The sequence below is a fragment of the Ursus arctos genome, unplaced genomic scaffold (assembly GCF_023065955.2).
Source record: "Ursus arctos isolate Adak ecotype North America unplaced genomic scaffold, UrsArc2.0 scaffold_6, whole genome shotgun sequence".
Classification (NCBI taxonomy): domain Eukaryota; kingdom Metazoa; phylum Chordata; class Mammalia; order Carnivora; family Ursidae; genus Ursus; species Ursus arctos.
In genome coordinates, this window is record NW_026623078.1 from 50,805,026 (window position 1) to 50,831,502 (window position 26,477).

The 26,477-nt window shown below is 35.1% G+C and overlaps 1 protein-coding gene across 20 annotated transcripts in view; it reads left to right on the forward strand.

Annotated features, from left to right (window-relative positions):
• VPS13B (vacuolar protein sorting 13 homolog B) overlaps positions 1 to 26,477 on the forward strand; it is a 765,680-nt gene that overhangs the window by 235,149 nt on the left and 504,054 nt on the right. For all 20 annotated transcript variants that reach the window (XM_044382679.3, XM_048212588.2, XM_048212589.2 and 17 more), the window contains 2 exons: positions 14,005 to 14,139; positions 14,900 to 15,073. In XM_044382679.3, the coding sequence (XP_044238614.2) occupies positions 14,005 to 14,139; positions 14,900 to 15,073 (309 nt within the window). The remainder of the gene's footprint in view (positions 1 to 14,004; positions 14,140 to 14,899; positions 15,074 to 26,477) is intronic.

Below are 26,477 nucleotides of genomic sequence, written 5' to 3' on the forward strand. Positions count from 1 at the left end.
AAAGGCATTTTTTTTCCTGAGCAGTTGTCTCAATGGTGGGCTTAAAATATTCAGTAAGCCGTGTTATAAACAGATACATTGTCATCTAGGTTTTGTTGCCTTAGGATTTTTAAAATGGTAGATGAACATTGGCTTCAACTTTAAGTCTCCAGCTGTATTAGGCCCTAACGAAAGAGTCAGCCTGTTCTTTGAAGCTTTAAAGCCAGGCATTCACTTCTGCTTTATAGCTGTGAAATCCTTACATGGCATCTTCTTCCAATAAAGACTGTTTTGTTTACATTGAAAATCTGTTGTTTAGTGTAGTTACCTTTGTTAATTACTTAGCTGGATCTTCTGGATAATTTGATGCAGCTTCTACATCAGCACTTCTTTATGGAGATAGCTTCTTTCCTTAAACGTCATGAACAACCTTCTGCAGCTTCCTCACCTCTCTTGCCTTCAAAAAATTGAAGAGAGTTAGGGCCTTGCCCTGCATTAGGCTTTGGCTTAGGGAATGCTGTGGCTGGCTTGGTCTTCTGTTAGAACATTAAAAATCTTTATCCATATCAGCAATATGCTGTATCATTTCTGTGTTCACTGGGGTAGCACTTTTAATTTCCTTCAAGAACTTTTCTTTTGCATTCACAGCTTGGCTAACTTTGGCACAAAAGGCCTAACTTTTGGCCTATCTTGGCTTTTGACGTGCCTTCCTTGCTAAGCTTAATCATTTCTAGCTTTTGATTTGAAGTGAGAGACATGTAACTCTTTCTTTCACCTGAATGCCTAGAGGCTGTTGTAGGTTATTAGTTGGCCTAATTTCAATATTGTTGTGTCTCAGGGAATAGGGAGGCCCAAGCAGAAGGGGAGAGATGGAGAATGGGTGGTCAGTGGAACAGTTGGAATGCATACAACATATATTGAGTTAATGGTCTTATATGGGTATGGTTCTTCATGCCCCACAACAATTACAATGGTAACATCAAAGATCACTGATCACAGATCATCATAACAAATATAAGAATAATGAAAAAGTTTTAAAATATTTTGAGACTTAACCAAAATGTTACACAGAGACACGAGGTGAGCAAATGCAGGGTTGCCACAGACCTTCAATTTGTAAAAAACACATAATCTGTGAAGCACATAGTGGAATAAAACAAGGTACACCTCTAGTTACATGGTCAGTGATCTTACCTACTATTATTGTTATTACCTTTATGGAAATGATACTTGGTGGTATATGGCCCTTTGAATGAGTGGTGTCCATACTAACCATCTGTTTACTATCCTCGTTGTGATGTTGTAACGTGGCAGAGACAGTATTCCAGAAGTGTGAAACATTATTCCCAGTTTCTTCTTTTGGGTAGCTCCTTTGTCGTAGCTTAGATGGTATTTTCTTAAGACTCCCCAGACTGGGTCAGTTCTTTCTCTTATGTTTTCATAGCACTCTGTACTTCCCATTTTTGGCATTTTGCACAGTATTAAGTAGGTACATATTTGTGTAGTTATTGGTTTAATGACCAATAGTACTTTTTTCACTAGATTTTGGATTTCAATGAAGAAGATTCTAAAATGGTCTTGTCTACCCCTGTAACTCCAGACTGTGCTTGGTATATAGTAGAATATAGTAAGAACTTAATTAAGCAAATGAATGAATGAATGAGACACATGAGTCAAAATTAGTGGGGGCATGAGGGACCGTAAGTAGATGGTCATGCTTAGGTGCAGACAAAACTTGCATCTTAAGCCAGGGTGATCGCCTTCCACAGTGAGACAGTCTGGAGTTATGTGCAGTAGATCTTTGATTTTATCACAGATTGGAGGTCAGTGATCGAAGTGGCAAGACTGAATGTTGGTTGCATGCACTCAGAGTTCTCACAGTAAAGGAATAGCTTGTCAGGATCAAAATTTCACAGTGGTGAGGTAATTAGCTTGGCAATTTTACCTTGTCGTATAATTGAGAGTGCCTTATGGCAGAATATGAATTAACTAAGGAAAGAAGAATGACCTTGTCCTTCATAGAGTGAGTGAATGTTGTATTTAATTTTGTTCTGGTGTGTCCTTTACCAATGCCCTTTAAACACATACACACTCGTGCGCACATGTGCACACTCACACATGATATTGCCTTAATTTAAAAGATAGTTTTGCTCTTTTCTATCATCTCTTTTACTTTGCCAGCTAGTCATTTAGCATCCTTATGCATGTTTAAAAAGTTGTTTTAAATGCTTGCCACAATTTACCTCTTGTGTTTATAATAAAGTGTTTTAAAATAGACTCTGAGCTTCCTGTGTGGTATTTTTAAATGATCTCATTTCATTTTTGTTTAATGCCTGCATAGTTGCTTTATTTTTTTCTTAATTTAGTGACTAAGAGTGATGGCTTCTCCCGCATCCCACTTTGACTGTCAGAATATGGAGTTTAATATAATATGGCTTTTGCATAGTAGTCTTGCTTTGGATATTTCTACCAGTGGTTATTACTGAGAATTTAATTTCTTACAGTTCCTTCCCATATGTGTCATAAAATTACCTAATCTTGGAAGTAGGTACTTTATGTTTTCTAAGCATTTTATTTTCGTATCTTATTCTAAGTGTTATTTTTTAAAGTTCATGTATATGGATAATACTAAATGATCATAACTAGTAATTGGGCATTATTTATTATTTTAGTCAAGAACTTTTATATATAGCAAAACCACTCTAAAATTGCATTCCTTTGTTATTTGTATCACAAAGAAATACTTATCATTGTTCACCGGGTATTTTAGCTCTGGAGGCCAGGGGAGATGTAAAAGGTTGCGAAAGTTATCCTTGCAGTATCAGTTTGTAAACAAATCTATAGTTATTCCTTTACATTTTTTTTCATCTTTCCCTGATGTCACTGACTTTACCTAATCCATACTTTTTCTGTTATAAGTACAAAAACATGATAACTGCTTCAATTAATTAAAGTTTTCTTTACCTTTTTAAAGAACACATAGTATATGAGATTACTGCTTTCTTCAAAGGCCACTTTTCTATATCTCATCACATAGTAATCTTCTTCTACAGCTAATTGTTGGCTTTTAGAACTTAAAAAAAAATAAAAAGAAAAAGAAATCTTGGAATCAAGTCTAATCACTCACTTTTTTCCTGTGAAGAAACTGAGCCACAGAGGTTTTAAATTCAGTTACACAGCTGTTTGATGGCAGAATTTGCGCTACAATAAAGATCTGGTGATTAGTATATCTTTCAGTGAACTCCCTCATTATTCCCTAACATATGTAAACTTAACTTCCCCAGTCCAAGCTTGGATTGTTTGTAACAATTTTGAAAATATGCTAGCTAACATTTATTGAATTCTTACATGCCAAATACTCTGTTGACCACTGTCCATTTATCGTTTTGGTGCTCATGATTGTTCTGTGAGGTAGCTTTGTACCTCTATTATAGGTTTATACCCACTTTATAGATAAGGAAACTGGAACAGTATGGTTCAGTTCATTTTGAGATTCATAATGTGTTTAATATTTCTGCATACCCTCTGTTGTCTAACCTAAAAAGTATTTGTTGCTTCCTCGTCTATCATGGATGAAATCTTGTGGAGAAAATTCATTTATAAGCTACATTTTACTTCAGAAACATGTAGTGTATCATGACATGACTTCTCTGCTTGGCAGCATGGCATACTAGTTAACCTGAAAACCTTTCCTCAGCAAAGGTGGATTAATATATAATATGCTGGATAATATATAACACTTAAATTCTAAGTGAATTGCTGAACCTGCACAAAAAAAAGAAAGGAGGAAACTGAAAACCAGAGTTGGAAGTAGGCACGCTTCGTCCAAACAGGCTGTGGCAAACTCCGTTATCAGTGGGCTTGGTTTTTAATCACCAAAAGGGGGTGAGACAAGAAGGGAGGAATTGGGAAGTGATGTCCATTTCCATAAGCTTATAACTTCTGAGTAGAAAGGTGTACTGTTTCAAAAATATGCTCCACTCTTGATTTAACAAAGAAACTTCTTAATTTTGGCCTTGATGGGGAGGAGAGGAGGGTGTTTTCCCTGAGATTTTGTAAACTCAGTCCTGTCATCACTCAGATTTTAGTTTCTTGTGTGGTCTAGGAACCATCAAGACAACAAGTTAACTTAAAATATGATCCTGGTTGGACTGTTTACATCTCTGGGTATCTAGTAGTAAACACAGATATTTGCTGTGGTATATACCTTCAACTATGGTAATGTATGTGAAGAAGAAAGCTTTGTTAAATGTAAACTCAGAATCCGGAGTTACCAAGAACTTGAAAATAATCCACTAAGAGCAAGAGTTAGCAGAGACCTCCAATGACCAATTTAGATTCCTAGAATTTCAAGTAATGTAATTATTGGAAATGGTATAAAATGGTTATGTTTAAAAGTATGAAAGAAGCAAAAGATGGCATTGAAAATATGAAAGGTGCAGATATACTCAATAAAAGCTAGAGAATCTCAAAAAAGAAAAATATAGTCTTTGGAGTTCAGAAGACACTGAATGGATTAAAATGTAGATTAGACACAGCCAAAGACACTACTAGTGAACTTGAAGGTGGATATAAAGAAATTATTTGGAATGCAGCACTGAAAATAGAGCTGACAATGGGAGATACAGTTAAATACATCTGGACAGTCAGGGCATATGTCTAATAAGATTCTTGGGAGGAGAAACGGGAGAGAGGCAATATTTAGAGACTTTTTTTTTTTTTTACTCCACAAAATTGGTGAAAGATGTGAATCTTCAGGTTTAAGAATCATAAATTCCAAACAAGAAAAATAGATCTTTGCATGGATACATTGTTGTGAAACCCTGCTGTGCTAACAACAAACATAAATATTTAAAAGCAACCCAAAGGAGAAGTAATTAATGACATGATCTGCTAACATTAATGTAAATATTTTAGTTTCTCATCCTTGGTAATGAAGATGTCAAAGATAAAGCAAATTACTTGTTTTTGAACACTATTGTACTTGAGGCACTGTGCTGAGCTATTTGAAGTTCTCTTCAGTTAGGCCCATACAGTCCAGTGAGCCTCCCTTTTCCAACCAAACTGAGTTACTAAATCTTCTTGTCAGACTATCTCCAGAAGTTGTAAGTTTCTCACTACTTAAACCAGGCTCTGCCCCCTTGCAAATAAAAAAATTTCTTTTTCTAGTTCCTTCTACCCAGAAATGTCCAAATTTCCATACCTGTAATCATAACACAGTAGAGCAATCAACATTAAGTACGTAAACTTGAAGAAGAGCAGGTTAATTCTAAATAATTCAAATTAGTTTTCCAAGAAGGTATGCATCTAAGTAGTATGACGAAGGTATGTAGGAAGGAGACTCGGATTCATAGTTTTAGAGTTAGAAGCAGATTTTATTTTGTTAATCTTTATATTAAGAATTATGTCGTAAACTTGGTGACAGAAGTGTATTGTTTTAAATTAAGGCATCTCTTTTCATCATTCTTTCAATGTAAAACTAAGTCTTGTCAAATGTTTATTTGCCACTGTTGATGTTAAAATAAGGTTAATTAGAGGAGCAGATCTGTAGACACGTGTTGGTCAGTAAATTCTTTTTGCTGGTAATTCTAGCAATATGGACAGGGAGGGATTCCTGAGATGCAAGTGAGGAGGGAACAATGAAAAGTAAGCTTTTGCTGTAGAGGGCTTTGTGTTTTGTTCCTTGTGAATATTTAAAATTCAACTCTGTCACCTAATTATCACTGGGCACTACACTTTTGAGATTGCTTTTTTTCCCCCATGCTATCTAATTGGGTATGGTTCAACAGTTTTATTTTATATTCAGTTGAAAATATCACATGATTTTTAGCCAGACATTTTGGCTTAACTCAACCCTGGAATGTCACTTCCTTTGCTTTCCCATGTTAAAAACAACAAAATCATTATCAATAACCAGAAAAAAAATGACCACTGTCTTTTAAAGGTTGCTATCTCCTGTTGGCTTATCTTATCAGAGGGAGCCATTTGCGTGCAGTGTTTGTCACCTATTGAGTCTTAGGTGTACCCAGAAAGCTAAGGTTGGTTCTGTCCTGTTCTTGCCTCCCCAGCCACTGCTGTTCACACTTCTACTTTCTTCTCAGGTGATCAGTCTTTCTCTAATTTCATTTTCCCCCTTTATTCTTCCCCTGAAAGGATAAGTGCTTACCTTTTACTATAATATCAATTATTTGAAAGCTCTTTCCCACTTTATTTTGTGTAATGTTTTTTAGTAGTTCTGCTAAAATGGCTATTGTAAAATAATAAAAATAGAATAAAAGTGCATATTGTGAAAGAATTTTCCTCTTCCCTCTTTTAGATACCTTTATTATTGGTTTACTCTCCTGTTATTTTATTATTTTTGTGTATCCAGCATGAGTCCTGGCTGCTTGAGTGTCCTGAATGACATTTCATTTTATTTTATTTAAATTAGAGTTTTACAAGGCTGGTAACAAAAAGCACAGTCCTCTGGGCCTCTTTCATCTTCAGTGCGTTTTTAGAGGCAGTCATTTTCAGCTCATTCTTAGGTGTTTACCTCTAAATTTCTTTTTTTTTTCTTTTTTTTTTTTTTAAAAGATTTTATTTATTCATTCGACAGGGATAGAGACAGCCAGCGAGAGAGGGAACACAAGCAGGGGGAGTGGGAGAGGAAGAAGCAGGCTCATAGCGGAAGAGCCTGATGTGGGGCTCGATCCCATAATGCCAGGATCACGCCCTGAGCCGAAGGCAGACGCTTAACCGCTGTGCCACCCAGGCGCCCCTACCTCTAAATTTCTAAATAAAATGCTTTTATCTACATATATTCTACTACCACAAACTTAGTGCCTTAAAATAACATAAATTTATCTTCTTACAGTTCTGTAGTTTAAATGTCTGAAATGAGGCTCATACTAAAATCAAGGTGTCAGCATAGCTATGTTCCTTTTGGAAGCTTCCCAGAATCTGTTTCCTTGCTTTTTCCACCTTCTAAAGGCCACATGCATTCATTGGCCAGTGACCTTCATCCCCCATCTTCAAAGCCAGCAACATTACTGTGACAGTGCTTCTGTCATCACGTGTCTCTCTCTGACTCTCCTTTTTTGCCCCTTCCTTTCATTTTTAAGGACTGTGGTAGTTATATTGGGTCTACCAGGATAATGCAAGATAATCTCCCTATTTCAAATCAGCTGATTAGCAAGCTTAATTCTACCTGCAACCTTAATTCTCCTTTGTCATGTGAGATAACATACAGTATTCACAAGTCTTGGGATTAGGATGTGGACATCTTTGGTGGGGGAAGGCAGGTAGCTTTATTGTGCCTACCAAAGAGGTTTTAGCTTTTAGGGCTGACACTCACCAACTGTCTCCATCTTTAGTCCTTTTTTCTCCTAAATTATCTCGGTATATTACAAGTTTTGCTTAAATTTATATTCAGTATTAATATATTATAACCATATATGGATGAAATATAATATACTACCATTAAATAATTTTTTCTTGTGCAACTTTTATTCTAGGAGTTAATAACTGCCCTATTAAAATTTGAGTAGTATTCTATGTACTTATTATTCATTCCCCAAAACTCTTATAGAAACATGTCTTCTCTCAATGGTTCTAATACATGAGTTAGTTTTAATTTTTGTAGTTATTATTCTTTTAGTGCACTTCTTTCCTGTTTCAATTTCTGTTTGTTTCTAATCCTACCATAGAGCTATCTTAGAGTTTTCTTTTACCAAATTGTCCTGGAAATTCTCTGTTCCCTTATGTTAGATCCCCCGTTTCTTGGATCACATATGTGATTCTTTCCTGATTTACTCCCTTTTCTGATTTTGGTGGAGCACGATTTTGTAGTTATCTTTCCAGGAAGGAAGTAAATTTTTTTTCAGATCTGGCATATCTGATGAATCTTTCTTTTACCTTCATACATGATTGTTAGTTTGGCTGTCTATATAGATTAGTAGGTTGGGAATAAGTTTTCTACATAATTTTAAAAGCATTGCTTTATTGTCTCCTTGTTTTCCAGTGTTGCTGTTGAGAAGTTTGACGCCATTCTAAATGTATTTGTATATTTGTATGTCATCTGTTTCTGTTTTTATGCATGTTTGTTTGTTTGTTAATTTATTTATTTATATCTCAGAAGCTCTTAGGAGCTTCTCTTTCAGGTGTTGGATTTCTATGTATATGCTTTTTCATTTGTTGTGCTGGATTTATGGTACATCGTTTTAATTAGAAACTCTTGTTCTACAGTTTGGGGAAATCTTGAATTATTTCTTTGATTATTTTTTCCATTTTATTTAATAGTCTTTTTGGAATTTTTGGTTTTTAGATATTTGATTGTTTATGCTGATTCTTTGATTTTATTGTCAGACCTCTCCCATTTTCAATCTTTTGGGATTTTATGTTTTAATATATGGTAAAGTTCCTTAACTCTATTTTCCAATTTTTCTATTTAAGGAGAATTAACATCATATTTTTAATTTCTAAGGGCTATTTTTTCTTTGAAAAAAATTTTTTAAAGATTTTATTTATTTGAGAGAGAGCGTGAGAGGGAACATGACCGGGGGTGGGGAGGCGGTGATGGGCAGAGGGAGAGGAAGAAGCAGACTCCCCTGCTGAGAAGGGAGCCTGACGCAGGGTTCCATCCCAGGACCCATGAGATCATAACCTGAGCTGAAGGCAGTTGCTTAACTGACTGAGCCACCTAGGCACCTCTCTTTGGATATTTTAACTGAATATCTTGTTTTTGTTATAGTGTCTTCTGTACTTGGAGGATAGCGATTACTATTATTATTACTAAGATTTCTGTTTTTGGCATTATTTGGTTACCCTGTTTCTTTTCTGTGTTTTTTAATCTCTACATCTTATAGTGATTGCCACATGATACCTGGTGGTCCTTCATATTTAGAATAAAATACTAAATCTGTGTGTAAGATTGGAGCTTACTGAATTGCTGGTGGCATTGTAGGGGAATTGGACACTACTTACTTTTTGTTGGGGGAGAGTCAGTTATCAGTAACTCTGGTTCCTTTTTCTTGGACTGGCCAGTTTCCACTGAGAGAAATCCTTCCATTTCCTTCCTGAAGGTTATAAGCCTGTCACTCAGAGTTCTTAGAGAGTAAGGAAAAGAAGATTTCATCATCTAGTATATAAATTCCATATAGATTTTTAGGCAATCTCCTGTTTTTAACATGCACCCTTTTCTTTGGTTGTATCCCATAGTCCAAAATCCTTTTAACCTCTCTATAGTGAACACTTAGTCTTTTGCCAGCATGAGTGTGGGGAAGTTGCATGGCTCTCTGGATAGAGGGAAGGGATCTGTGGCCGTTCGATAGACTTTCAGTCTCTCATCTTTTTAGCTTCATCTGCGTTCCTGCCCACTGAACTGCCTGGCTTCTGTAATTTTTAATTTTTCAAGGCTTACTACAGATCAACTTGTTTCTTAATAGAATAGAGAAAAGTACCTGTGGGAAATTTAACAAAGTTATCTCATTTCTACTTGTTCATCAAATATTCCTCTTTCAAAATTTTGATGATAGCTCTTGCCTCCTTGAGAGTTGCTTATTCAGCTATTATCTTTTCATTTTCATTTCTCTGTGGGATTAAGGCCCTAAAAATTTTTAACAATCTTTTAGTGGTGGTAAATAGAACACAGGTAAAACCTACATGGAGTTTGACTCCTTAATCTTTTACTTTTACACGTGCAGCTATGCAGGTCATTCTCATTAGTACATCTTTTAATAATTACAAGAGTGATCATAAGCTGATTATTGAACACTGGAGAGTTGACACTGAAGCTTAAGGTCTCAGGGAGGATGGAAGAATTATGACAGGCAAGAAAGTTGGTGGAAAAAGAATCAGAGTTAATGGTGTATCACAGGACTAAGAATATGTGTTAGGAGTTGATATTTTCCAGAAAAGTACTACAAGGAGAAGAAATAACTGCATTATTTTGTATTAAATTCCATTATAAAAATTCAGTGTTTTTAGATTATTTCATTGATAGTGTGTACAATGTAAAATTATAATTCAGTTGCAGTGTCTTAGAAGTTCCTTCTTCTAGTGGAGTATGACTGCAGCATCTGAGTAAATGTATGTGAGTGCTTTGTAAAGGGAGTATTTCAAATACTGTCATTATCTTTGTGATTGTCCTGTTGACTCATGTCAGCTGACTGTACATCTTACCAAAATATTGCACCTCTTCTCTAAATTAAGTTCTGTGTAAAGTTGAGCTGTTTTCTCATTTAAGTACCTTGAACAGTAACTACAATATTTTGGCCTCTTCCTGTAACAGTAATAAATAGTGGCATGCCTTAAGCTACCTAATTACTTAGCTGTGTAATTAATGCTGCCTCTATCCAAAGCCATGCTTTTTTGTTTGAGAGCTTTTGCTCTTTTTTTTTTTTTTTTTTTAAAGATTTTATTTATTTCTTCGACAGAGATAGAGACAGCCAGGGAGAGAGGGAACACAAGCAGGGGGAGTGGGAGAGGAATAAGCAGGCTCATAGCAGAGGAGCCTGATGTGGGGCTCGATCCCATAACACCGGGATCACGCCCTGAGCCGAAGGCAGACGCTTAACTGCTGTGCCACCCAGGCGCCCCAGAGCTTTTGCTCTTTTAGTTTCACCATGTGGCAGGAGATTTCCTTTCACACTTTCAGGAAGCAGCATTCATGTAGGACACAATATGAATGGTGCTCTGAATTATGTAATGCCAAGACTGTACTGCTTTCTGCTTTCCTAGTGCTTACATTTGGGCATCTTACAAATTTTGGTTTGAAGGTGGAATGGAAAGAAACTAAGATTATTTTTCGTTCAGGCTTTTTTTAAAAAACGGGGGGCGGGGGCGTGGCTGGCTCAGTCCATAGAGCCTGTGACTGTTGATCTCAGGGTCTTGAGTTCGTGCCCCACATTGCGTGTAGAGATTACTTAAATAAATAAATAAACGTAAAAAAATTTTAAAAAGCACTTTTTAATTTTTTTTAAAGAATGCGTTCAGGTTCACAGTAAAATTGAGGGGAAGTTAGTTCCCATATATGCCCTACCCACAAATGCAAAGCCTCCCCCAGTATCAGCATCTCCCAGCAGAGTGGTACTTTTGTTACAACGGATCAACATACACTCATATGTCATAATCACCCCAAAGTCCATAGGTTAAGTTAACAAGATTTTTTTTTTACTAGCAACTTTTCTCCATTGTTGGAGTCCATCAGGAGATGTCTATAATTGATTATTATTATTTTTTAAATCTCAGCTTATGGCACTTAAACAGATTTCTTTCTAAAAAAGCCTTTATTGAGAAACTATGCATAATGATGTTTTAGTTATTTTTAAAAAAGATTTTATTTGAGAGAAAGGGACGCAAAGATAGTGACAGAGAACACAAGCAGGGAGGAGAGGGAGAAGCAGGCTGCTCACTGAGCAGGCAGCCTGATGTGGGGCTGGATCCCAGGACCCTCGGATCATGACCTGAGCCAAAGGCAGATGCTTAACTGAATGAGCCACCCAGGCGCCCCGATGTTTTAGTTATTAAAACAAGTTTTAAAATACTTGAGAAAAGTAATCATAAAAATGTAAACTATGTGATAGGTAAAAACAAGATACTTTATATGTATATGAAATTCTTACCAGAAGAGGTTCCAGGCAACTGTTTCTGATAAAAGTATTATATACAACATGCATTGGATATTAACAAAGACCTATCATTTGTCAGGGCACTTGGCTCACTCAGCCAGACGAGCATGCCACTCTTGATCTAGGGTGGTGAGCTCGAGCCCCACGTAGGGTGTAGAGATTACTTACATAAATAAACATAAAAAAAAAGACCTACCATTTGTGATTCAAGATAGAGTCTTAAATGTTGTAAACTGTACAAGAAGCAGTGTTATAAAATAATTTAAAAACAAAGCCATTTTGGGCTATTCATATTCTTTTGCATTTCTATCTACCAGAAATGAATTCAGTTCTTGTCATTATGAACACCATCAGCAACCCATAAAAGAATTGTTCAGTAGCTCTTGTCTGCTGACCACTATCTAGTTTTTATTTATGTTTTGAAAAATTGGCAGAGAATGAAAGTCTCACTGGGGCTTGAGGGCTGGGGAGGTATCATTTCATTTTGTATTCTTCTTATCATCTAACATAGTGATTAGAGCAGGGTAAATTAGTCACTGACTATAACTTCTCACAACTGCAGTAGATGTTAAATATGTACGGTTGCTCAGCTTCCTTTCCTGTAAGGAGAAATGTGATCCGGTCTTGTCACGTTCTGACTTGAAACTTGGCAACACCCTACTTCTCTAAGTCTTGGTTTTCCCATATGTAAAATGGAATAGTAATGGTCACTTTGGGGTTTTGCTTTGTTTTAGAGATCAATAAATAAAATAACGAACTAGACCTAGGGATTGGCAGTAAGTGCTCACTGAAAGTTAAGTGCTATGATAACTCGTATTACTGTTACAACTGTTACTACTATGACTATGTTTATATAAATATTGTCATCATTTAATTCCCTGAGATACTGCTTTAGATTTTTGAATCATGGATTTTGAGGATCTGAAAAAAATCCAATATCACCATAGAAAATTGTACAAATACACAACATTTTAGACTCTTGCTCTGGGGATGATAGGTTCCACTTCAAATGGAAACAACAGAAGTGGTGAATATTGGAAAATAGCAGCCGATCGATGCACGTTTATGTAATGACCACATAGAAATTAGTAAATTAATAGGCCCTTCTGAGGTGTTAGTATGTGAGAGGGTGTTTCTTAAAATGATGTTTTTTAATCATTTGCAAATCACATAGTCTGTTGGTTAAATTGCAGATTCCTGGGCCACATCTCAGGAAGATACTTGGAGGATTATGGGGCTTCTTGAACATACTAAAATTGAGATGGAAGATTTCAGAGTAATGTTTAACATATCTGTCATAGAAAGTTTATGGTTTTCTTAATCATACATGTTCTTAGAGTTTCAGATATAAATAATAGTATATATTTGATCAAAATGTGGAATGTGGAAAAAAGGGAAATTATGTTGGTGGATGTTGGTGAATATAGGCAAAATGAATGGTAAAGTCTTCTCTATCAAATTGTATTAAACAACCTAGTTCTTTTACTACTGTAAGACTTTGAGCAAAATTTAACTAAATTCCTGCAATCCAATGTATTTTAATCTGAAAATGAGGATAATAAACATTTTTATTACAGCCCTGTTGAGAGGATTGAATGAGATAACATGTGTAACACAGAATAAGTCCTCAGTAAACATTAGTTGATAAGAGTTCTTCATCATTATCATTTTAGTGGTTTGCAGTATTGTCATTCTTAAGGTTCCCCTGCCTGTTTAATTCTCACCTACTGTTCAGGGCCAAAATGAGTTTCTCCATTCTGAAGTAAGTTTTCCCTACCATTTATTTCATGGTAATTATTATAATAATAATTCTGTGCTTCAACGTCCTTCAGCAAGTAGCATATAGTAGAGATGTTAGTATCTACTTTTTTGTTAATTGATATAGAATACCATTGATTTCTTTTATCTGCACATAGTATTTTAATTTTGCTTATAAGTATTGTATTTTAACTTAGGAATTGTCTTATTTATCTCTGCTTATTTTACCTGACGAAGATATTTTGGGGAGTCTGTTTATTTAGAAAGTTTCCGGTTTAAATGTCCCTGTCTAAATGAAACTCAATTTATAAGTTAAATTTGTTTCATTCAAAAATAAATATCTCACTCTGTCTTTCAAAACTGATTTTTAAAGTTTTCCTGTTTTTTAAACAAATATTTGTTTTAAAATATTTACTTCTATTTCTTGAGCTTGACTAATCCAAAGCTGACTGCATAAGTGTAGTTATGAGAGTTCAGACTATTTATTTTAAAATTGCATCCTTTCACCTCCTAAATGCTAAACTATGAAACCTAACACAAATACTGTAAGAACATCTGAGGCAGATAATTAAAGTATAATTAAGTTTAAATGCCTTGGTGAAGGAGTATAAAAATTATTTAAATTCAATCGGCTAGTACATTTGCAGTTTTCTTTTATTAGGTGTGAAATCTAAGAATCCCCTGCCAACTCTTGAGGGCTCAATCCAGAATGTTGAATTGAAGTACTGCAGCACATCATTGGTCAAATGTGCCTCTGGGACCATGGGATCAATAAAAATTTGTGCCAAAGCCCCAGGTATGTGCAGCTGGACCGTGTAAAACTTTATTGCCTGTATAGGAGAATTGGCCTTGCATTTTACAAGGAGCGTTACTGAAACAAGAATTTGCTCATTGTTCCTATGAATCAGAGGTTTTAAATTTTTTTATTTTTACTTTAAAATTTTTTAAATTGTGCCAGGATGATACTTTAATAAATTAATTTTTATTTAAGGAAAAAAAACTGCATAGTTATAAGAATGGTTATGAGGGAGAACAATTAAAAGTTTACTCTTTTACTTTTGGGGGAAATAGGAAGTATAGATCTATGTATGACACTTAAAAATTAAATTAAAATGTTGTTAGTATAATAAACAGATAACACAACTGTTTTTCGATTTTTGTAATTGACTCCACTTTCCTGCCAATACTTTATTTCATACTATTTTCCATAAACACTTGTAATTTAAGTTTCTTCAGTGCAACCTAAATTTCTAGGTAAGTTTAAAGAGGTACAAGATTTTGTTGAATATTTAGAATATAGTATGTTCAAATTCTTTCCTTTTACAATCTCATCTGAACATGTTCTGCATTCATTAGCTAAATATTAAGACTTAGTTTGTTAAGAGTTAAAAGTGCTTTTAACTTTATCAGTTATACTTTTTAAAATATAAATGTACAGCTAAAATGACCAAATATAACTGAAGTGTTATATTATGATAATATATTTTAAGATCAGGCATCCTCAAGCTACTCCTATATTTTTTTATAAGAATTTTTTCATTAATGTTTCTCTTCAGGTGACAGTGGAAAAGAGAAGTTGATTCCATTGCTTCAGGGTCCTTCTGACACTAAAGACCTTCATAGCAGCAAGTGGCTCAATGAGAGTAGAAAGCCAGAATCTCTCTTAGCTCCAGATTTGATAGCCTTCACAGTCCAAGTTCCACAGTATATGGACTACTGCCATAATTCCGGTGAGTACAAATTTATCATTATTCACTTATTTTGCATTTTATTTTCCAGTAAGCCTTTTAAAAAGGACTTTTTTTAAAAAAACCAATTTGTGTCCATTGGGATACTCTCTACACTTGTGCACTTTGAAATTTCAAGTGAAATGTTTCTGTATCATTTTTTGATATCATTTTGTTTATAAACAAAAATGATTTTATTTTTTATGAGATAATTCAGTTGTCAGTATAACAATCTTAGATTCACATCTTCTAAATCCAACTGAGTTTTAAAACCTACCATATCATGTAATAGGTAGAAAGTAGCCAAAGAAATTTAAAACATTGGAAAGAGCAAATATTTTTCCTTGGGATAGTAGCACTTTGTGACCCATCATTTGCCATTTTAAAATTGGGTATTTGAGCCTTCTCTAGTTTTGCAGAAAGGAAGAAATGCTGATAGTGAAACCAAGAAAAAAAAATCCTATTTCTTAGAGTTATTTTTCTAGTAGCATTTTGCCTAGAATCTATTTCATTTTATTTAACACCATAATAGCAAAGCCACACCTCTTGTGTTGAGAGGAGATACCAGAAGGATCAATAAAGACTGGGGTAAAAGAAGATATGGTTATATCAGCCATTAGTTCGATTAGTCACTATATGGTTAGTAAAGGCAAAGTGGTAAAAGAGTCTAGAAATAAGATTGCTGTATACAGATTTCTTAAAAGGGTGAGGGGTGCCAGTTTTTTTAAAGAATTAAATGGCTAGTAAGGAAGTGCTTTCAAATAACTACCTAAGAGTAGAGCTTTCTTAATATTTAACAAGTATTATAACTTACAGAAAATGTTAAGCATCACTGCACTAAGTTCAAAGGGGGAAACCATGAAAAGATTTGTAATTAATGGACCAGACAGAGAGTACATGGAGGTGAATATTTGAAGCAGTGCACAAGGACATGAAAAATATTTGAAAAATGAATTTGGTACAGTAGCATTTGCAGCTGAATGGCATGCACGTCAGAAACTAGGAATTAGTATTTGAAACGTGAGCCTGAGGATCCTCTGTCAGCATGGTTCTAAAGACATTACTCCTCCAAAAAAAGTTTAGTCTGGTGAGAATTGGTATGGAACCCAAAGGAAAAACATGAGGATGAGGCCAAACCCAAACTAAGACTGTGCATATGGATAAAAGATTTTATCTATCTTTTAAGGCAGGGACTGGTAAACATTTTAATAAAGAGCCAGATAACTAATATTTTAGGCTTTGTGGGCCATATTGTCTCACTGTTAGCTCTTGAGTTCTGCTATTATAGCACAAAAATAGCTGTAGGGTAAAATGCAAGTGAATGGATAGGACTGTATATCAATAAAACCTTATTCACAAAAACAAGGGATGGGCCAGATTTAGTGTATGTCATTTACTTATGTTTTAGGGAGAAGGTATTGGTGGTTAAATTACATCATTCTTTTTAAAATGCCTATTTAATCGTGTTCCTTAAATATGGTGTTTGGTAACCTTCTTTATATAATTTTCCATATAGTAGTTTTTTTTTTTTAAGATATTTATTTATTTATTTATTTATTCATTCATTCATTCATTCATTTGTTTGACAGGTTGGGGGGGTGGAGGAGAAACAGAGGGAGAGGGAGAGACAGAATCTCAAGTAGATGCCACACTGAGGGCGGAGCTCAATGCAGGGCTTGATCTCACAGTCCTGAGATAATGACCTGAGTTGAAATCAAGACTCGGGTGCTTAATGGACTGAGCCATTGAGGCACCCCTCCATTTGATAGTTTTTGATAGGTTTTGTTTTCAAATCATCACATCATCCAAATGATATTAAAATGATCAGACTATCCAGTTAGAATTTTGATACCTAAGAAGGGACTAAGCTTATTTGAATCTACCACATATTAAAGTTGGACAGGGTCTCTCCACTTTTTGTTCTGCCACATACACAGAATTAATCAGTCGAGTTTATAATCTGATCTTTCTCATAACAATATTTTATATTATTTTTTGTGATTTAAATGCATTTCTAAGGTCACAAAAATATATTTGCATTTCCAACCTTTTATATAGGCCTAAAAGTAAACTACTATTAAAAAATTAATGATATTTTTAGGGTAAAGTTTTACATTTTTTCTTGCTGTGAGAGAATTTACCTAATTTTCAATATCACTGTTACGTTTAGTAATATGTTTTTGGATTTGTGTGTAAAATTTTAATGTGATTATGTATTTGATACTTTGAAATTATTTCTTTGGGTATGTTTTAATCCTAAAGTGAAATATGTTTTTACTTAAACTACATTCACATACTTAATTTAGGGCACTTTTAAATTTAAGTTTTCGGTCCACCTTGGAACTGCCACCCACATTCACGGCTTAGGTATTTATGATATGGTTATGAGAAGGCTTTTAAGTATTATTTTTTAAAGCCAGTTTTAAAATAATATTGATTAATCTTATGTTCTTGTAACAAGATTTAAATTGAGGATGTATATGTGTATCTGTGTATGTATAATTCAGGAGTAGACAAATCATAAGTAAATAAATTTTAAATGAAGAAATAATTTATTAACAACTCTTTAAGACTTTATTGAAATATCACCCTTTCAGCAAGTACTTACATTGCCATTGCATACAAAATTTTTTTCTCTCTTAAAAACAAGTGCATGCACACACACATTGACACATACTTGTTGTTTTTCTACTCTTTACTTTTTCTTAGTACTTATCACAGTTTTACTGTAACATGTATATTGCTGATTTATCTTGTTGATTTTTGGTCCTGCTCTTAGAATTTATGCTTCATTTAAGCAGGAATTTTTGTCTGTTTTGATTACAACTGTATTCCTAGTGTCTAGAACAATATTCTGTATACCGTTGGCAGTCAACAAGTATTGAGTGAATGAATGAATGAATAAGTAAGCAATGATTACATTTACTTTTTTGTTTTGTTTTGTTTTTTGGTTTTTGAGGTTGGAGCAGCTAAGGGAAATGATACAGAGTCAGAAGTCATTCCTAATGTTTATTAAAAAAAGATTCTGGGTAGTTAAATCCTTCTAGTTGAACAGTTAAAGGGAAGCACAAGTAATCCTTGCTGTCTGTTTCACAAACAGATGTCCAGGTGAGGTTGTTAATGTACTTTCCCCATGGGTTTATAGAATTTGAATGAGAAGTATTTGCATATACAGTAATAAGTGATCAGCCAAGTGATGTGAGACCAATTGTGTGTTTTAGTGGTGTCTGGTGATCATTCTAAATGGCTTCTGACTATCAAGTGTGGAAGACAACTGCCTTCGTGCATACGCTCCCAAATTGAAAGTGGGGGATTAAAACTAGGGGCCAGAAAATGTTTTGAACGTATTGTAGAAGTCGGGAAGTAAGTTTTGAGAGTAGGTTAGTTAGGATAAAGTGGCAGAGTTTTATTTTTTATTTGTATTTTTTTTAGTTATCTCTATACCCAACGCAGGGGTCGAACTTAAGACCTGGGCATAAGACTCATGCTCTTCCAACTGAGCCAGCGAAGCACCCTGAGGCAGAGTTTTTTCATTCTGATTTCAGAATATGAGGGAATGGACAGCTTTATTAATGGGAATTAGCTATTAATATGACTGAAAGAAATATTAATGCCATTAGAAAAACTCATTATAAAAATACTTTACTATTTAAAAGATTCAATTTCATGTAAATTCTTTTATTTGTTTACCGAACAGGACTGTTTCTGGCATAGCAAATGTTATTTGTTTTTTACAAAGGAGGACCTAGAGGCCTAGAAGTTGTCTAGTGCTGAGCAAGTCAGACTCTGAACTTCACCTGGGGCTTCTAACTATATAACATTTTCCCACTGAGCTGTTTATCATTTTGTCTTTTCACCTTAGGGTGCATATTACTAAACATTGCAGACCCTAGCCCTTAAAAGTCCTTAAATTTGAGGAGCTCCTTCTTTACTTCATATGAAGCAAGCACTGTCAAAAGAGCCTTACTTTCAGCACACCTGCGTGGCTCAGTCGCTTGAGCCACCGAATCTCGGTTTCTGCTCAGGGCATGATCTCATGGGTCATGAGATCAAGCTCCAGGTTGGCTCTGGGCTCAGCCGGGAGATTTTTCTCTCTCCCTCTGCCCCTCCCCGACTCCTGCACTCATGCATGCGCGCGTGACACCTCTCTCTCTCTCTCTCTCTCTCTCTCAGAATAAATGAATAAATGTTAAAAAAAAAAAAAAAGCCACAGCATTGCTTTGTTTTTGAAGCCTCAGCAAGTCCCTTTGCATCTCCCCCCCCCTTCCCATTGCATTCTGTACTTGACTGACTCTGATTGCAGTGAAGTACCTGAAGGCTTTTGTGGGAGCCCAGTGTGCCAGCCCACATTCTGTATTCATTGTTACTATTCATGGGAACCACTTAATGACACTTCTATTTCTTTGTTTTTTTTTTTTTTTTAAGATTTATTTAGAGAGATCATGCGAGTAGTGTGGGGGGAGGGGCAGAAGGAGAAGAAGAGAATCTCCAGCAGACTCATCACTGAACACAGAACCCCATGTGGTGCTCAGTCCCAGGATCCTAGATCATGACCTGAGCTGAAATCAAGAGTTGGTTGCTTAACCAGCTGAGCCACCCAGGCACCCCTATGACGCTTCTATATTTTACATTCGTGTAGATATTAGGAATCAAATAAGAGAAATAAGATGCTTCTTTGGCTCTTTCAGAGGTAGAAGCACTTGTTGACTATAATTGTTGTATGTAAAATATTTTAAGATGGGTTCTAAATATGTTTTCCCTTTTAAATATAGACTGGCTCTTCTTCGTATGCTATATATTACCTGTGGTTTATAGCAGGTTCTGCTTGTTAAAAAGTTCTGAGTCCTTGTTAATCTATATATTAATGTCTAAATAAATTTTGAGGTATCTGCTATTTAAGAATATAAAATGATTACAAAGTGCAATTTAAATTTAGAATCAAAGGAACTTAGTGGTCTTCCATCTCAATTTCTAAGCCAATGTTAGGACTTTTTAAAATGTGTTCCCTTCTCTCTGCGTGCTCTAGATCTCTTGGCCTTCTTTCAGTTTCCCACTGGTAATTATGCTTTTGCATATGCTGTTTTTCCTGTGTGGGATTCTCACAATTACCCTTACCTTTTCACCTTATACCTGTTTAATTCCAGCTCTGTCTTAAGATCATAGCTCAACTACTACCTCTTTAAGGAAGCCTTCCCTGATATTCTTTACCCTACTCCCCACTACCCAATTCGATTAAGTAGCTCTGTTACATTGATTTTTATACTTCACTGTACTTTGATAGCACTTAATGACAGTATGTATTTAGATAGGTGGGTGATTTGAATGCTGTCTGTCTTTACCACTTGACAGTGAGTTGCGTGAGGGCAGAATTAGTTACTGGTTGCTTATCATTTTATCTCCAGGACTTAACATTGCCCGACACATAGGGAATGCTTTGAGAAATCATTTGTTGAATGAATGAAGAGATAAACATTTATGACAGGTGGTCATGGGTATGAACATATTTGATAAGTTAGTAAGTCATTAATAAATGTTAATAGCCTTCCCCTTTCTCTCCTTATGCTTCTCCCTCCTCTTTCTTCTATGTACATATCTGTTGCTGGAGAGAATATCTACCAGCAGGTCTAATTACTATTAGATCCTCTGTTTGTTGAACAGTAACTTCCATTTCTTGGTTTGGTTTTAGTTTTATAAATGACATGAAATAATATATCAGCCTTAAATATACCTGACAGAACTTATTATCTTATTTTTCTTATTTCCTTCTTTCATTATACATCATCTTTAGTCTTTGGAATTTACATACGATCATATCCTTTCTGTTGAAACCTTAGTCTTTCTTGGCCACCAGGTGTTAAGAGAGGAGTTTCTGTAGGTCTTTTGAGTTTTTGCGTTTCTTGTGAATGGTGGCACTGATTGCCCTTTGTTCTGGACTATCTATTCAAGGATGTTTGTATGGTCAACTGCCTTGGAAGATAGATTTAGTGTCCCTCTGGAGCCAATGGAAGGTATGTTAACTTCCCATTGAAAAAGATTTGGTTCTTCAACTCAGGGTTCATCTCTTATCCTGCATTGCTCTGCGTGTGCAGACATCCATCCGGATACATCTTTGTCATCACCTCTGTGAAACTTGGGGGCAAAGGGAACTGAGGCAAATGTGTTGATAGTCATGCTGTTTGCTGTGCCATGAGTAATAAAGTCCTTTGTCTCTGACTCTGGAGTCTCCTGTCTTCTACATCATTTATAGCTGTGGTAGGGTAAAATTTTAGGCTCACAATTTTTGACACCAGAACAATGTAGTTTCTTGGTTCTCCTTGCTGAACTGTCTGCATGTCTCTCCTCAACCATGGTAGGTCCCTCCTTATCTCCAACACCCCCAGTGGATATCTGAAACTGCAGATAGTATTAAATCCTACATATACTATGTGTTTACCTATGCATACATATATAATAAAGTTCGAGTTCTAAATTAGGCGTAGTAAGAGGTTAACAGAAATAACTAATAATAAAAAAGAACAGTTATACAATATACTATAATAAGAATTTTATGAATATGTTCTTTTTCTCAAAATGGCTTATTGTAATGTACTCATCCTTCTTCTTGTGATCTAGAGATGATTAAATGCCTATGTGATGACACGAAGTGAGGGGAGTTGTTGTCATTGTGATACCAGGTTACTGTTGACATTCTGAGGATATGTTAGAGGAGGAGCATCTGCTTCTGGACTGTGGTTGACCGTGGGTGACTGAAACCATAGAAAGTGAACCTGCAGATAAGGGAGGGCTTACTGTATGTTTTCTTCTTTTGTACCTTAAATATAGGTCATTCCTGAGATTTTGTTACTGGTTTTCTTTCTACTTGGATGATGTAATCAACACTACTGTTTTTAGCAACCAACCATATGTTTATATCTCTCCATTTATTTTCCTTTGAAATCCAGACTCGAAATTTCAGCCACCTCTTGACCATTTCCCTGTGGATATTTTAATGGTGCCTAACACATTTAAAACTAAACTCAATGTAATCCTCCCACCCCGTTTCATACTCCATTATTCACTATTTCAATTAATGGCACTACTTCCCTCTTAATGCTGTAAATTTCAGCACTGGTTCAATTGTTCCTTCTTTTCCCCCTGCGTATGGTAGATGTTCCATAAAAGCTTTTTTTTTTTTTAAAACTTAATAGTCCAGGCTAAACATAATAAATTTATTTTAGTCATTTCCCATATGATATGTTCAGATTCATTGCTATACTGATTACTTCCACTACTTGTTTGAAAATGTGTCTCTTAAAATTTAACACAATCCTCCACATAACAAAAAGTAAAGAGTATATTTTCCAGATTTGTGTAGTGAGCTTCTACTTAGTTACTGTTTGTTTTGAGCTTATGTGCCACTGGAAACAAGAACTATTTTTCACATCAACTACTCTTAAGATAATAGTTTTCCATATTTCATATATCTAAATTAGTTTATGAATTTACTTGAAGAAATTCACACTTCTTTCTATGAAATTTCATCTAATTGATTTTGGCCCACCATTAATAAAGAAGATATCTTTGAAAGTATCTGTTTGACTGTAGTTACTTGTACAAGTAGGTCGAATGTGCTATTTTTGCTTTTATATATAAAATGCAAAATAACTATTTCTTCCTAAGATTAGAAAATTAAAATTATGTGATTATGATGTTATTTTTAAATAATGAAAAACAAGGTTCCTCTTAAAATGTCATTTAAATAAAATAGTTTAAGCCAGTCTTCCTAGTCCCCAGTGTAATCAGTTTGAGAAATATATATAAAGTTTTTAACTTAGCTAGTTTGTCGTATATTAAAAGTTATTTTATGTTTTATCCATCAAATATAGGCAACTTTTGATCACTGTTATTGGAAAGGAAAGTCACAATTACAATTCTCATCTCTGGAAATTCAGTTAAATTGGGGGGTAGTTCTCTTTCTTGATTAAAACATAACAGCAAACGTACATAATCTTATTTCGCCATTCAAGTTGGTTGGTTAGAATGTGAACTGCTAAGGAGTTTCTAAAATGGAGGCAGTACTTTAGATTGTAAATTTTAATTTATGGGGAATGTTTTTTGTTCCAAAAAATTCTCCTTATAATGTAGAATTAAGTGAATTGCCTCGAAGTTATGTTTTTAGTATTTTTGACAGGACACATGAGTAAGAATGCTTATATATTGTAGCAATTAAAGACAATTCACATTTGTGGTTTGGGCATAAATGTGTAAAAATTATACCCATCTATCTTATTACATTTCCTCTCTCCTCCCCAAGGACTTTACTATGTACTTTATCTGTAATTGTTGCCAGTTTTCTATCATGTTCCCACTGGGCTTCTGGTGCAAAAAATCTTATCCTCTTGATGACAGAGCTTGCCTGAATGATTTCATGCTCCTAGCATTTTTGTTCACGGGAATTAGGGGCAAAATGTAACTACAGCTGAACAGAACGTCTATTTTTGTAATTTTGGAGTTTAGGCTCTGTTATTGGAACTAAATGAAGAGATGCAGGTGTTCTCCAGTCCAAGCCCTTTGGGAGTTTTGATGGTAGATGCTTGAAAAGAAAATGCATGTGTTTCCAGAGTCAAACAGCAGCTGTGAGACAAGGATTTATGTTTTTCTCAGAACTTTGGGATTTCAAAATGTTACATTTAATCACAAGCACAGAAAGGGGAGCAAATGTTAAAGATGTTACGCATAAAAGTAAGTTTACTGATCTCTTTACCATACGAACTAGTTGTGGGAATATAGGAGCAAAGTGATTTTTAATCATAATATAAACAATTTCTAAAGGATTATGATAGTTACCAGGACATAGCCTTTTGAGAATGCTGCATTTGTAGCATAGAGAATTTTTTAATCCTACTAATTACTTAAGTTTTCTTTTTCCGTTTAGACATTCATGCACACACACAATGAAAGGCTTGGCAAAATATTTGCCAAATGAGTTTTGACTATAATTATTTTTGGAAAAGTTCAAGTAATATCTTGTAATAACACAATGTTTTCAAGTAGAAGAAGTATAAATTTCTGTCTCAGAGAGTAATCAAGGGAATTTACAGATATATGTAAAACATACCTATATTAAAGCTGATATATATTTAATAGTATTTATTACTCTGTCCAGAAAGTACCCTATATTAATCATGTTTTCCTTTAAAACTTAAAGTTTTTCTCTTGAGTCCTCTCATTTCCTACCTGGTTCTCTATACCCAACTGATCCCTATTCACTTAAAATTTTTCTTCAAGTTCTATAAACCTGCATATGTATAGTTCTGGAAGCTGGGAGTGAATCCTTTACCTTGTCCCAGAATCTAACCTTCCTGATTGAAATATCTCCTGGAGGCCATGATGCTAGAAGTCAGGAACAGGCTCAATAGCAACAGGAAATTACTTTGCTCCTTTGAAAGGTCCCAGACTCTGGAGGGAAGCCAAGGGGAGATATCCCTTGAGACTTGTGGGTGACCAGTTGTTTCCTTCATTTATAGCACAAGGTCAGATTTTTGCATTTTTTACTGCCTCTATAATAAAGATAACTGGCATTCAAAGTAAATAAGTAGTAGCTTCATTTGTAAATAATAAATTATAAGAAGTGTTTCAGGTTGTGATGGACTTCAAGTGAATGTTACCAGAAAATGTGTAATGTTTTGTATATTTTTATATGGATCGAAAATATACCATTATTACTACAGTTTATATTTTAGAAAATGTTATGTTTTCAAAGCGAGGTTTTTTTGTTTTTTTTTTTTTTTTGCATTTCTTATCCAGATTTGAAGTTGGCTATATAGTAGCTGTCATGTAGGCCAAAAGAAAAGTAGCAGCCTTAGTGAACCAGTAGGAATTGATTTATGAAACACTTAGAAGTGAAATTCACACCAGTCTTTGCCACTTGACTCTTCCCTGTTTGTCTCATCTCTTCTAGAAGAAACTTGATTCTATTGCTTTCGCTTTCCTTATACTCAATACAGTATACATAGGAATCATCCTTATGCCATTGTTTGTTTTGTGAATAAATGATAGAGTCAGCTATCCATTAATGTGGGAGAGTTTAAGCACTGCTTTGGGAGTCTTTTTGTTTCTTTTATTTTCACCTTCCTCTGACTTTAGTCCTTACTCTTCCTCCTCCTTTGCTTTCTCCCTTCCCAGTCAATAACTCCCTTCTAAGCAGCACCACAGTACTTTGACCACATCACATGACAGACAGTCCTAACTGTAAGATGCCTTCCTCTTGAGTAACTGAGAGTTCTAAGGGCAGGGATCATGACAAGTACATGATAGGTATTTGGTACATACAGGATGGTCCATAGGAAATGATTTTTTGCCATTTGGGTATGGCCTTGTTGTCTGTAGGCCTGCATCATTTTATTTCTAAATTGGTCTGTGGGGGAAAATATAGTTTGGCCTCAGTGTGTTAAAGAATTATTTTAAAAAAAGTACCATCATGACTCTTGTGTAGATATCAAATGGACAGATGTTAAAGATTATTAGCATCATTATCAATGAAAGTACCAGGCACATGTTACAACCAGATCAAGGAGAACTAAAAAAAAGAAACATTTAGAGATCAGTAATGCTGTAATAAATTGGGAAAGGGACACAAAACTAGCTTCTTCCACAGTGGGGAAGGACAGTCCATTGAACTTCTGCATGACAGTTTATTTACATCGATAGTCAGGAATTGCTTTGCGTTGTTCTCAATTCTCTGCAATGTACAGATTTGTTAGAAAGCTCAAAGACAGTGAAAGGTGCAGAGTCTCCACAGATTCGGACTCCGACCTGGAGGAGTGTACTCAAAACAATGCAGAGCCTTTCATTGAAGCACAATTTTTTTCCTACGAGCCTTACTAAATTCCAGATGGCTAGGCTATTTTTAGCTGTGGGTGGTTTAAATATAGAGGCAGGTCAGAAGTAATTTTGTGAGGCAAAGATTCAGTACATGGAGGGAAAATTAAAGGGAAATAATGCCACCGGCAGAGGGCAGTGATGAAGTAACAGTTTCCTCATGTTCAAAGGAGGCCTTGATTGTTGAATAATTGTGGGCTAATTCTGTAGACTGCAACTTGAGTTAAATTTTGAAACCTTGTCATAGTAAGTTCTCTTCAGCCAGGTGCTTTGTCAGTACCTACAATTCACCAGAAAAAAAAGAGTTTTGTGTTAATTAAATAAATAAAATGTTTGAACCTGATTTTTATTTTTATTATTTATTTATTTATTTTAAAAAAATTTTTTATTATATTATGTTAGTCACCATACAGTACATCCCCGGTTTCCGATGTAAAGTTCGATGATTCATTAGTTGTGTATAACACCCAGTGCACCATGCAATACGTGCCCTCCTTACTACCCATCACCAGTCTATCCCATTCCCCCACCCCCCTCCCCTCTGCGG